The 12,441-nt window shown below is 55.8% G+C and overlaps 1 protein-coding gene across 1 annotated transcript; it reads right to left on the bottom strand.

Moving 5' to 3' along the window:
- Nucleotides 1–2,351: 2,351 nt before the first annotated feature.
- TRIREDRAFT_4626 (uncharacterized protein) lies at nt 2,352–11,867 on the bottom strand (the record flags this gene model as incomplete). The annotated part of the gene is made up of 4 exons (XM_006966633.1): nt 2,352–2,406; nt 3,807–3,811; nt 8,343–8,621; nt 8,718–11,867. The coding sequence occupies 4 exons, from the start codon at nt 11,865–11,867 to the stop codon at nt 2,352–2,354; spliced, it is 3,489 nt and encodes a 1,162-aa protein (XP_006966695.1).
- Between the last annotated feature and the right edge of the window lie 574 nt (nt 11,868–12,441).

The following is a 12,441-nucleotide window of genomic DNA, read 5'->3' as shown; positions in this document are numbered from 1 at the left end:
GCAGAATGGTAAACTGATTGTGATGCTCTTCGACAGATGTGTTTTCCCCAAAGTTGTGCGTCAAGGGCGTGAAAGATGGTTGTTGGTTTGGCCCTCGACACACTGGGACATTGGAATCTGGCGTAGCCAGCGATCAAAATATGATTTGTGTTTCCCCGTTCGCTATCATGCGCTCGATTCCAATGTCCCGGTATCCCGGGAGCAAGATGGTGGTCGGATCACAGCTGCGTAAACTTGCGTCCGTGCAACTGCCATGTGATCTGGTTGAGTCTGGTCTGGTCTGGTCTGGTCTGATGTGGTCTGGTGTCTGTTGTTGAAGGAGTACTGTATTTGGAGAAGTACTCGGCTGGAAGGGAGCACTCCGTATGGAGTGGTGCTCCATCCGCGGTGGCTGTTTGTTTGAAGGTCCAGCTGGAATGATATCCAGCTGGAGGTTGCTTGTTGTGGGCAGCTTCTGATGAAGTTGCCGGTGGTGAGATGGAGGACCGTGTTGAAAGTGGTAGTTGTTTGTTTGGTGAAGTCCTCCATGTCGTGTTGTGGTTTGTTTGTTTGTGGGTGTACTCCAAGAGGAGTATCTAGGTAGTTGTTTGTTTGTGAAGTTACTCCCAAGGGAGTAGCTGTTTGTGTATGTGAAGAAGCTGCTGTGCTGATAGCAGTTCTTGCCGTGTGACCGAATCGTGACCGAACCAGATGTTGACCGAACCCAATGACCCTCCCATATCCTGCCCCCAAGACGTGTGTCGTTGTCGAATTCTAGGTTGTATTGTTCGAATCGACAACAACAAAGGCGCAGACAAGGAAGCAGAGCAAAGCTGAAGTCGGCGTGAATTCCATCTCGAAAGTAGTTTGTTGGTTGATTTTGGCTCTGCTCCCCCGTCCGCGATGCTGACTGAATGTGTTTTGCCGAGCACACGTCGTAAAGTGTATAGAGTGTTGACGTGGCTCGGCATCATTGCAAGCCGGAGTGTGCGAGCGCGAAACATAGTAAGACTGAAGATTGATTCTTCGCGTCGCTCCTCCGACTTGTCGCAATGATCCCCGAAATTTGGTGTGTCCAAAATGCCAAACTGGTGTAGACTGTTGTCGACATTTTCGGACTTTCCCGGGAAAGGCGGCTGGCGACTGATGATTGCTGTATCATGAAGTATCATCTGTGCTGCCCAAGTCTGTATAGCCGCGCCCTTCCCAAGAAACAAAAAGAAATGTGGTTTCCATCACATTGTGTCATGGTGTTGACACATGGACAAAGCGATTGCAACAACAAAAAGAGACTCGAACAAGAAGAGAGTCGTAGAGATGTATGTCGTCGCCAAAGTCGCTTGTCCAAAAAAAAAAAAAAATAGCAATATGAGGCTCTCTCAATGGCCATAAACGAAAGTGCCACGTCGAATACACATCCTCACAATATGTATCCAACACAGGGCCAAGAATAAGCAAAACGGTCAGCGGACGACTGAATGAGTGAAGTCGTATCCGCGTTCCAAGTCTCTGACAGAAGACATCTTTTTGCTCGTGTGCCCCAAAAACCATATCGAGAGAGCCCAAGCTCGGCTGCTTTTCTTTCCCAGTCGCTCTTCGAATCTCGTCGTGTGTCCAAAATGAAGAATGTTCAGACACGATCTGCGCTCAGCTCCAAGAAGTAAGAATAGGAGTGATTCGACCTGCGCAGTAACCAAGATGTTCGAAATTTGTCGGATAACCAAAGAGAACCGGAACTCCAACAAGCGAAAGGGAACAAGAAAAGAAAAAGAAAAAAGCAGTCGTAGAGCTCGTAATTGCCGTATCATCATCGTATCATCATCGTTCATCGAACATTAAAAATTAATATTAAAAATTAAAATTTAATCGTTCGGAAAAGAAACAAAAAAAAAGGGGGGGGAAAGGAGCACAGGATATGAGCCACCACGCTCATCCCTCATCGCTCGTCCGCATTGCCCAAATGCCGGACTCCCCGCCGAGCCTCACTCTCTCGGATCGCCTTCATAACGGCAGGCGATGCGATCGTCACGGTGGCCGGTGCCTCGTCAACGGCATCCGCTCCGCCATTGGCATCCGCTCCAGCACCCGCGAGGGATAGGAGGGACTGCGGAGATCGAAGCTGAGCATCTCTCTCCGCGGCCGCCGGCGAGCGAATCTGAGCCGAAGACTTCTCCGGGCGCTTCGCGTGAAAAATGGAAGCAGGTTGTTGTCGCCTCCTCATGATGTTGCGAAGGTCCTTCGCCAGGGCTGCTTTCACAGCCTCCGGGTCGGGACCTTTCTTGACTGGCAACGGGGTCACGGGAGCGGGAGTCGCGGGCAGGATGGTGTTCCCGCCGGGGAAGAAAAGCCCCCCTATCTTGATAGGCGCGACGTCAACCTGAACCACTCTGCTTGGCTCGGGGGTCACAACGATCTCCGGAATGTTGGCTGGAGCCGGAGTCTCTGTCGCGGGTGGCTGCTCTTCAGCAACCTCCTCTCCAGGGGCCAGGGTGGCCTTGTCGTCGTCGGGGGACTCAGAACTGCCCGCCTGGGGCTGGTCCTCTGGAGTTGGCTCTTGCGCCTCTGCGACTGCGACTGGATCCGGTCCGGGCACAACAGGGACGGCTGGGGCTTGCTCCTCCGTTGAAGGTTCGTCAGCGGCGCCTTCGGTGGTAGGATTGCCCTCGCTCGTCGTCCGGAATAGGTCGTTGAGGGACCTGTTGGTGGCGCCAGCTTCTGCCATCTCTGGCGGGAATGCCCACAGCGGAGTGGGTTCGATCTGCTGGCGGAGATCGAAGAGATCGTTCAACGATAGATTGGTGGAAGTAGCACCACCGGGGATGTCGGCCATGCCTGGCGGGAACGCCCACAGGGGAGCGTCCTCGTTGTCGGAGGCAGGCGATGGCGACCGTGAAAGATTGCCGGGTGCTATTCCGAGCAGAGCGCAAATCATCTCCTCCTCCAGGGACGATCCGGGGGAAATGCCTGGCCGGATCTCCGCTTCGCGACGAGGAGGCGTGAATGGCCTCGACGGGACCTGCTGGTGCAAATCGTCGTCGGACCACGCGCCCTGCTCTCTCCAATCCTCTTCACCTTGTCCGGCAGAGGGCCATCGCGGGGGCGAGGCGCTCTGGGGGGAGTCCGGAGCAGCATCCGGAACAATGTCGCCGACGTCGGGGGTTGGCTCTTCGGGGAGCGCGGTCTCGGTGACGGGGATCACCTCGACCGCGGGGAAAATTGGCCCGTTGAGTTCCGTCGGGTTGCCGGTGGGAGGAACTGGCTCCTCGGGCTCTGCCATGTCCACGACGGGGACAGGCTGGGCCGGCTCCTCGGGCTCTGCCATGTCTACGACGACACTGGCAGGGGGAATTGGCCCTTGGAGCACCACCATTGCGACATCTTCCTGGGGGAGCTGCTGCTCCATGGTGATATCGTCGCCGACCTGGGAGGTGAGAGTCAACCGAGCAATAGCTGCGGTCAGGAACTCTACCTCGGGGTCGGCCGCGGCGCCGCTCAGGTCCAAGGAGGCCATTTCCTCGTCCAGGCCAGAATCCCGAAGGATGCCCAGACCGAAGAAATCCGAGATTGGCGACTCCTGGATGGTGACTGAGTCGTCAAACGAGTCGAAAGGTGTAGGCCGGGCAAAAGCCACGTCCTCCATCACTTCGTCGTCGTCGTAGACGTTGGCGCCGGGGAACGAAACAACGACATCGTCGGGAACGGAGCTGAGGAACGACGCGTACGCCTCGAAATCGCCGTCGTCCACAAAGCTGAGCTCCATTCCGTCGGTGTCGGCGAGAAGGTTGTCGATCTCGCGATCGAGAAGGTCGGGATCCATGCTGGCGTACTCGCTCTCCAGGCACGGCAGCAAGTCAGCGTCTGATGAGAGGCCCATATCCAAGTCGATCCCGTCCTACTGGGCCTCGACAAGAATCTGGGCGCCCTCGACAACAGGCGACAAGCGCATACATCCGCGGGTTTCGTCATGGAACCCAGGCACCTGACCAGCAGGCGACCGTGGGGCCACGACTTCCAATGGCAGGATGAGTGCCGGTGAGACGGGGTTGCCAGATGGGGATTCGGGCCGCGGTACCATGAAGTCGACGTCAGTCATCTCGACGTCGGAGTCCACCTCAGGTGAGGCCTCGTCCTCCGTGGGAGCTGAGTCGATGATCATCAGCATGCCGTCACCTTCACCTTCCACCTCAGATGAGGCCTCGGGTTCCTCGGCGCGGTCTGTGTCGATGACCATGAGCATGCCGTCTCCTTCCACCCCAGATGAGGCTTCCGGTTCCTGAGCTGCTTGGGGTACCTTGGCGAGTGACGTGGCCTCGCCTTCCACCTCAAATGAGGCCTCGGGGTCGTTGGCAGGGTCGTGCACGAACAGCGAGCTTTCACCCTCCTCCTCTGGTGAGAACTCGGGTTCCTGAGCTGGGCCTTCACCTTCCTCCTCGTGAGAGAATTCCGGTTCCTCGGCGGGTCCTTCACCTTCCTCCTCATACGAGGTCTCCGGTTCCTCGGCCCTGAAGCCGTCTCCCTCCTTCTCGAAAACGAATTCGGGTTCCTGGGCGTGGCTGTCCGTGCGTAGCGGGCCTTCACCCTCCTCTTCAGGTGAAGACTTGGGTTCCTCGGCGGGAGAGCTTTCACCGTCCTCCTCGCGAGAGGTCTCGGGTTCCTGGGCCTCCGGGCTAGAAATGTACAGCGGGCTTTCACCCTCCTCTTCCGCAGAAGACTTGGGTTCCTGGGCCAAGCTTTCACCGTCCTCCCCTCGCGAGGTCTCGGGTTCCTGGGCTTTGCTGTCTTCGGCACCTTCCAGCAAGCCATTGCCTTCCGCCTCAAGTGAGACCTCGGGCTCTGATGCCTTGGGGCCGGCTCCGACCAGACCTTCACCCTTGGACTCCTTCTGGTCCGCAGGTTCCTCGGTCTCCGTGAATTTGCTGGCAGTCGTGGCGTCGTCGGCGACGGGATCCGAATCGGGAACAGTGGGCCAAGCAGAGGACTGGACCGCGGAGGCGGCAGCCTCCCTTGACTGAGGCACTGGTTCGCTGTCGAATGGTGTCGTGTTCTGATCGTTCGGCTGCGCAGCAGCGATCTTCGCTGCCCGAATGTCGGCGAGCTTCTGTCGAGCCCAATCTCTGGTTCGGCGGTTCTCGGCTGGGTCATGTTCCGAAGAGACATGAGGGGTTACCACACGAGGGTACGTCGAAGGAGGGGCGGGCTGCGATGGCCAATCCTGAGGACTCTGGCGGCAATGGTACTTCAAATACTCATCGCGGTGCCAGTCGAAGTCGGGAAAGAGTCGGCGGTAAACTCGATCACCCATTGAGCCGGGCTCCATGGGCGAGTAGCATCTGACGACATAATCCGTAAGGTCGAATTCGAACTCCATGGCGGCATGGATTCGGCGGATGATGGCGTTGGCGACAAGACGAAGAACCTCCTTCTGGCCTGCCCAGATTGTCAAGACAATGAAGGGCGAGCCGACCAGGAACCACGCGAGAAATGTGCAGTCAATCGCGAGATCGACTTCACGACGTAGGTCAGCGGTCGCCGACGCCCAGGGCTTCCAGTACCGAAGCAGCGAAAGCCAAGACACGACGGCGACAGCAAGGTTCTTATCCGGGGCAAATGCTGCGACAAAGGACAGGTAGGCGAAGACCGTGGGCCATAGGGCAATGGCCACTTTCTCAAGCACCCACACGAGAAAAAGAAAGGCCCATAGGGGCAGGAAGAGAGAGATATCACCAAGGGTGGCATGCTTGGGATAGGGAACGAGGGTAAAGATGGTTGAGAACTGCATCTTGTCTGTCAGGGGTGAGGTCGTTCGTTGGTGTGTGCGTTGGTGCTTTGTTGATGATGATGATGATGGTGGTGATGATGATGGAAACTGGAGAAAGAGAGAGAAGAGAGGGAAAAGAAGAGCTGGGGGGGCGGGGGACTTTATTTTTTTCTTGCTAGGCAACCGTGCGCACATGACCTCGCTTCTTTCTGACCAATTGAGCGCGTTCTGAGATTTTTCACATTGTTTTCGTGGGCGGGAGTGTTCGCCAGCTGGCAAGCCGATAGGGCAAAAGCAGGGCATGGCCTCACTTTCTTCTCACTTTGGGGCCCTGTTGACAGGTGCCAGCCCTGAAAGTGAAGCGGCCACAACAATATTATTCGAAATCGACGGCCAGGCGGCGTTTTCGCGTCACGCGTTCGTGGGTGGTGGTGAAGTTTTGTGTGGGATCGCGATGATACGGCTCCCGTCGAGGCTTGGTGTTTTGGTCCTCAACCACGACACCCTGGACCACTTAGCACCACCACAGCATAGTCAAATAGGAATTGAAATCGATGCAAGCTACTTACCTATATTCCCATGGGCATGCACTTTTTATTTTTCATTTTTGCGTGATATATGCCGCAATATTTTGCAGTGTTTTCTGCGATGCCGTCCAATCGTGACGTCCAAAGCAGCGACATGTCGTTGAATCAAGCTCGCAATCGGTGTCACCACCCCCACTCCCCTAGTCAGCCAAGCTCCTGTCGCGCAGGTACAAGCTCCCGCTACCGGCCAGCCACTAACTGAGTTTGTACATTCAGGACAGGGGTCACAGTGAGGGGCAGCGCCTGCCGCGCCTAAGGTCTGGTACTACTACCAGTACCTGTCTGTGCTTGTTCTCCGCCAGCTGCAGCTCCTCCTGACAGCCACCGGTAATATCACCCTTGTGCGCCCAAAGAAATCCAGTCAAGGCACGAGAACTTGACAGGACTGACGCCAGCGACTGACAATCGACAAACTCCTCGGCTGGCTGGCCTTGCTTGCATCTCTACTTCAGCGTCCTATATACACGCTGCCACCTGCGTTCGCGGCCTCAGTCACGCGTCCAGCTCGGCTTCGATTCACCGCCGCCGCCCGCCATGGAAGAATCATCGCCAGCCGTCGCCGCGGCTGTCCGTCCGCTGCGCATCGTCGCTGTCGCGTCCTTCGTTCCGTCCTTTGCCCTGAGCGTCGCCCACGGCGTCCTGTCGCACAAGGCCGTGCCGGCTGTTGGCCTGGTGCCCCAAGCCGTCTCTGTCGCCACCTCGATCGCGCTCCTCCGCTCCACCGCCAGCGGCCAAAGCGCCGAGCCAGACGTCGAGTCCATCGACTCCGCCGGCCGCAGCAGCTTTTCCGTCCGCGCCTTTCTCACGCATCCCATCACCGTTTTCGTCCACGATGCCATTCTTGCGACTGCCCTCATGGTCGTCCTCGTCTTCACCTGGACCCATCACGGCCGCTCTGCTTCGCTTAGTATGCTGGCTGCTTATGCTACGCTGCCTATCTTGACGAGCTTGTATGTACATGTTTGCTGCTGCTGCCCCCCCACGCTCCTCTGAAGAAGATGGAATGCGTGGGCCCTGCTGCAAGATCCTTGCATGCGACTCCTTGCATAGTAATACCCGTGGGCTGAAGATTCTGTAATTAACGTGCGCCACGCAGCTTCTGCCACCTCCTCGCCGCCGCCCTGGCCGTCTACCAAGGGCTCGCTATTCACGGCCTCTTACAGTGGGTTGCCTGGCAGATCCTTCCTCCAAGTTGCCCCAACTGCGAGCACCACCTGCGGCCCACGTCACTGCCCGAGATCCCCTGGTTCCAAAGCATTAAGAGTTTGAACTTGGGTCTAAGATTCCCTTGGCGCCGTAGTGACGACGCGCCTTTGCTCGCCCCGTTGCTGGCGGAAGACGACCATGAGCGCTACCGCGACGACCCTGAAGACGACGAGGCAACGCCGCAGCCCGAGGCAGTCGAGGTGCGACCGAAGAGGACCCGTAAGACCAAAGCCACTCCCGCACCATCTGACGAAGCCTCGGAGACCGACCAGCCTGGGGACTCGCCTGTGAGAAATGACTAACCGGGGTCAAGGGCAACTGTTTTGATAACATCACAAGACCTTGCTTTGCAGTGGAATCTGCTGTGACGGCTGCGATCAATATTCCCAAATTGCTGTTATGCCATTGCGTCTGTATCTCCATCTACGCTTCACATATCTTTTGACCTCACGCGTGCGTCTCTTTCTTCATGGGAAACCTCTTGGGGCGAATTTCTTTTAGGGGAGTTATCATTATTCCAAAGTATACTTAGACTTAGGTAGCCACCGTCATTACATCATTAGACAGTCGTCGTCGTTTGCTTGACAATACATGATATCCGCTCCTTTGCTTGAGTTGCAATGAATTATTATACTTCGGTTTCGACTCCAGCTTCCTTGCTCTTGTGGTCGAGCATGCCGCTAACACTATTTTCCACCTTGTCCACCTGATGCTTCATCCATTTAGCCGTTCGAGGCGCCTACACCGAAGGTTAGCTTTCATTTATCCAAGGAAGCGTGTCTCTTGTTCATCTGCTGTGAGAAATGTCTTACCTTCCACTGCATAAGCCCCCGGTGCTGTCTGTGCAGGGCTTTGTCTCTCCGTTTATAGTCTCGTACTTGGTCGATGGGACCCTGCTTGTGCTCGGGGCTGCCATCTGGGACATACTCGTGCTCATCTGAGCTATCGCTGTCGCTCGAGATTTCCTCGTCTACGATTCCTGCGGCCTTTTCCATCTCTTCGTCTCCAAGAGCGTCTCTGGCAGCATCGATGACTTCAACAACCTCCCGGAGTTGCTCACTACTGTTGGCCCATTGGGAATGCGCGGCGCCCTGTGAAGGCATGTCAGTCGAGTTCTCATCTCTTTTTTTCCCTCTCCCCCCGAAGATCATGCGTTGTACAGGGTAGTCAGGGTGCTATCAACTCACCATTCCTGGCCAAAACGTGACTTTGAGTTTCAACGTCCCAATCCTTTCACCACATTCGTCCAAACAGCACGATGTAGCTCTGTTGTAGTCGCCCTTCCAGATTGGCAGCTCCAGTGTCGTTTCTTCTCCGTCCGGAATGTCTTTCAGCCAGAAGACGCTAAAAGCAACCACCTCCTTGCCCAAGACCTTCTTATCTTTGAAAGCAATGGACAAGCAGCTGGCATATCTCGTCTGCACGGCAAGATTGAGAGACCGCTCTCTGCTCGAAGCCCATGTCGCCTCGCCGGATCCGCGAGAATACATTTTGGCGGAACTAATGTCAGTCTTCAGCTTGAGTTTGGCATGTCGCAAATCTTCTGGGCAGTCTGGACTCGTCACGACGGGCTGCACGTTGACCGTGCCGTACTGCCAGCCAAGGAGGCTGGTGGGGGCCTGAAGCTGGACGCTGCGCCAAACCATGGACAGTCGAATCTTTCCATAACCGATGCCTCCAGAGATGGGCCAGAATCCATTCCGCTGCGAACGATTCTTGAACACTTCGCGCAGGGGCAGGTGGACGATGCCCAGCAACGGGTCATCCTCGTGCAGCCTGGCATCCCTCACGGCGACGTAGACTTCGCAGGACTTCCAGTCTCGGATGAAGCGCTCGCAGTTTGCATTGAAGAAGGGCTTTGTGTTCTGAGGTTTGGTTCGCGTTCTGTACGTCTTCTTATGATTGATAATTACGGTGCAGTAGGCGCTCGGCAGGCCCTCTCCAGTCTCCTCGTCGCTCGCATCTCCATCCTTGTCGTTTTGGTTCTTACTCAACTGCTGAACTTCGAGCCCGGTGATGTTGTGAATCTGTAAGCTAAAGATACCGCTGGGGAATCCGTCTGGTGGCGGTGCCGAAATGATCATGGCGTCTTGTTCGGACTTCATCTCCTGCATCTTCAGCTGCTCAAGCTCTCCATTGTCGTGATCGGCCGACTTTTCCTTCAGCATGGCTTCTCGAAGCTTCCGGTCGCAGCTCTTGCCGACCTTTTCTTCGAGCTGCTCCATTGATCTAATCCCCGGGTCATGAGTCTGCTTCTCGAATTGACATTGCTGGATCCTTGCTTTGGAGAAATAGCCAACGCTCCATTCGAGCTTGCCGGGCATGTCTTCGCCAGATTTGAGAGCTCGGAAGCCATCTGTACGCGGCCACATGCGCCCGTTGGACTCTTCCCTCTGCATCAACTCTTTGAGATCCACCTCAATCCGCCCGAGGTCGTCATCCGCCGTGAAGCGGTCAGAGTCCCAAAGCTGGATACGCAGTTTTTCGTCAATGTTGAGCTCCTCGGGCGTCACCAACATGAAGCACGTCTCGTCCCAATATGGCTCCATCTCGGCCTTCAGGATGCGAGTGCTCCAAAGCACCTTGCCGAATTTCGCCCATCCGACAGACACGTAAGGGTCTGATCCGGAATCTTTGAGAAGGAGCATGCCTGAATCTCCCATCTTGAAATCGTACCCACGCTTGATATGGACCATGATGACACCCTTTGCGTATGTGTCCTTCTTGAAGTCATCGCCGGCGAGCAATTCCTTGAGATTCAGCGTCAGGCTCTTGGGTGCGACATACTGCGCCATTGCCGCATCGACGGCTGACTGCACGAAGTTGCTAATGAACGGCACATCCATGATGTTCAGTCCATGCTTGCTCAGAGGGACACAGCTCAAGTCGACTTTTGGCTGGCCGAGGAGTGTCAGGGTGCACAGATCGAAAAAGGGAGGGTCGGGGGTCAACTGAAGACGCAACCTCACGGTACCAACTGCGCCCTGCAAATCGACCCAGACGGGAACCTTGATGTTTCCGGGAAGATAAAAGGCCAGGTATAGGTGCATGTCTTTGCTTCGCTCCTTGAAGGACTTGCTGGTCGATCGCGTCCTGTAGGCAAAAGCAACCTCCAGGTTGATGAAGTCACCTTCCTCCGCCTCCATACCCCGCGAAATTGACTGGTCGCTTTCACTGTCCGCATCTTCACCCCCAAGGCTTGTATTGCTGCGTTCCTTTTGGTCTTTGTCGGACATGACCTTCCCGTCCTCGCCGACGGCCTGTGCAGCCGCTCCGGTGGGCAGCCATCGAATTCCGAGGATGCGCATCGACTCGCTGCCCTGTCCGATATCCTCAACGCTGACCATGCGTACCATTTTGGGTAAGGAAGCCTGCATGACATCCTCCAGCATATCTGCCAGACTGGCGAAAAGGTCGGGATTGATGAGCGGCCACACAGAGCTGAGCAGGGAATTGAGCCACAAGGTCGTCTCTCTCTCGTGTTTTTTGGCCTGCTTCTCCATCTGCCGACGTTGCGAGCGCCAGATCTCGTCCTGAATGGCGTCGTCGACTTTCTTCGCTGTCCAGTCTCTTACGCCGAGGATCAAGGCACAGAATGCGCCTGCGCCCACAGCGACCAGAGCAAGCCATGGCAGGGTCCTCTGAGCGGCAGTCTTCCATCCTTGATCTTGATGGGCATCTATAAGCATTACCTCGCGAATCATGCAGATCACCACAAAGATGCCGCAGGCGCCAGCCAGCGAAATGACAAACCCGCGGTTGCTTGCGCGACAGACCTCCTGGCGCAAGAAATCGAGATCGGGCGGCGGGAACTGATTCATCAACGCATGATGCTTCTCTTGTGAATGGCCTTGTTCTTTGCGGAGTTCACCCTCGGACTTGTCTTTTTCTTCGAATCCCGAGGTCTTCTTTGACTGTTCAAAGGGATCCTCGTTGACGTCTAATTCTTTGAGGGCGCTGTCTGTGAAGTCGTGAATCTTGATCGGCAGATGAGTTACCGGATCAGTCACCTCACGCTCAGCCCTCTCTTTCTGGGATTTCTTCTTCTTCAGTTTCTGTGGATTGAGTGCTTCGGGGTCGACTTCCGAGGTGTCATGGATAGGGTCGTCGCTTTCTGACTGAGAAGCTTCCGCTTCGCCTTCCTCATACTGGCTTCGATCGTCCCCGGGTTGACTCTGAGGTGGCTGTTGATCGATGCCATCTGCATCACCCTCTAACGCATTCTGCTGTCTCTCCTCCCTCTCCTCCTTGTACTTGCTGATGGTCGGGATCGGGTGTCGTTCGCTGTATGGAGCTTCGTAGTGCCGGGTATGCTCGACATCTTCTCTGCCAGCCATGGTGAAGCTTGGAGTTGGCGATCAAACCACGTGTGTGCACATTGGATATAGGTAGAGATCAAAGACGGAGGTTCATGTTTACTACTAGGTAGATACTCAAGGATTTGTTTAGATCAAAGCTTTCTTATAGCAACGCAATTAACTTGCCAATTCCCTGATGACGGCAGCGACGATGGCCATCGTTCGATCTGGGCTTGGGATTATCACAACTACGTCATGCGCGTCCAAACACGGGCAAACCCCACACGGCAGCACGGTGTAGGACTGGGCAGGTGCGCTGTAGCATCGCATTTCATTACGTTGGCCGCGCTGCTCAGTGGCCACTGCCGAGACAACGGGAAAAGGACAGCGAACGGCGATTGGCTTCTACGCGACGTTTTGCTTGCAACGGAACGTCATTCTTTCATGCGCTGCTTCAACTTGCAGGCTGTGCGACTGCACTCCGCCATGCAATCCGGCCAGGATCCTGCGTGTGGTAGCAATTGGCAGTTGGGATCTGAGCAGCGCCAGACTACTTGGCGAAGCACCAAAAAAAAAAAGCACCAACCGCCACTTGTCGCCTCTTCGAAGGGAC

The sequence above is a fragment of the Trichoderma reesei genome (assembly GCF_000167675.1).
Source record: "Trichoderma reesei QM6a unplaced genomic scaffold TRIREscaffold_14, whole genome shotgun sequence".
Classification (NCBI taxonomy): Eukaryota; Fungi; Ascomycota; class Sordariomycetes; order Hypocreales; family Hypocreaceae; genus Trichoderma; species Trichoderma reesei.
This window is presented reverse-complemented; position numbering and strand designations above follow the sequence as displayed.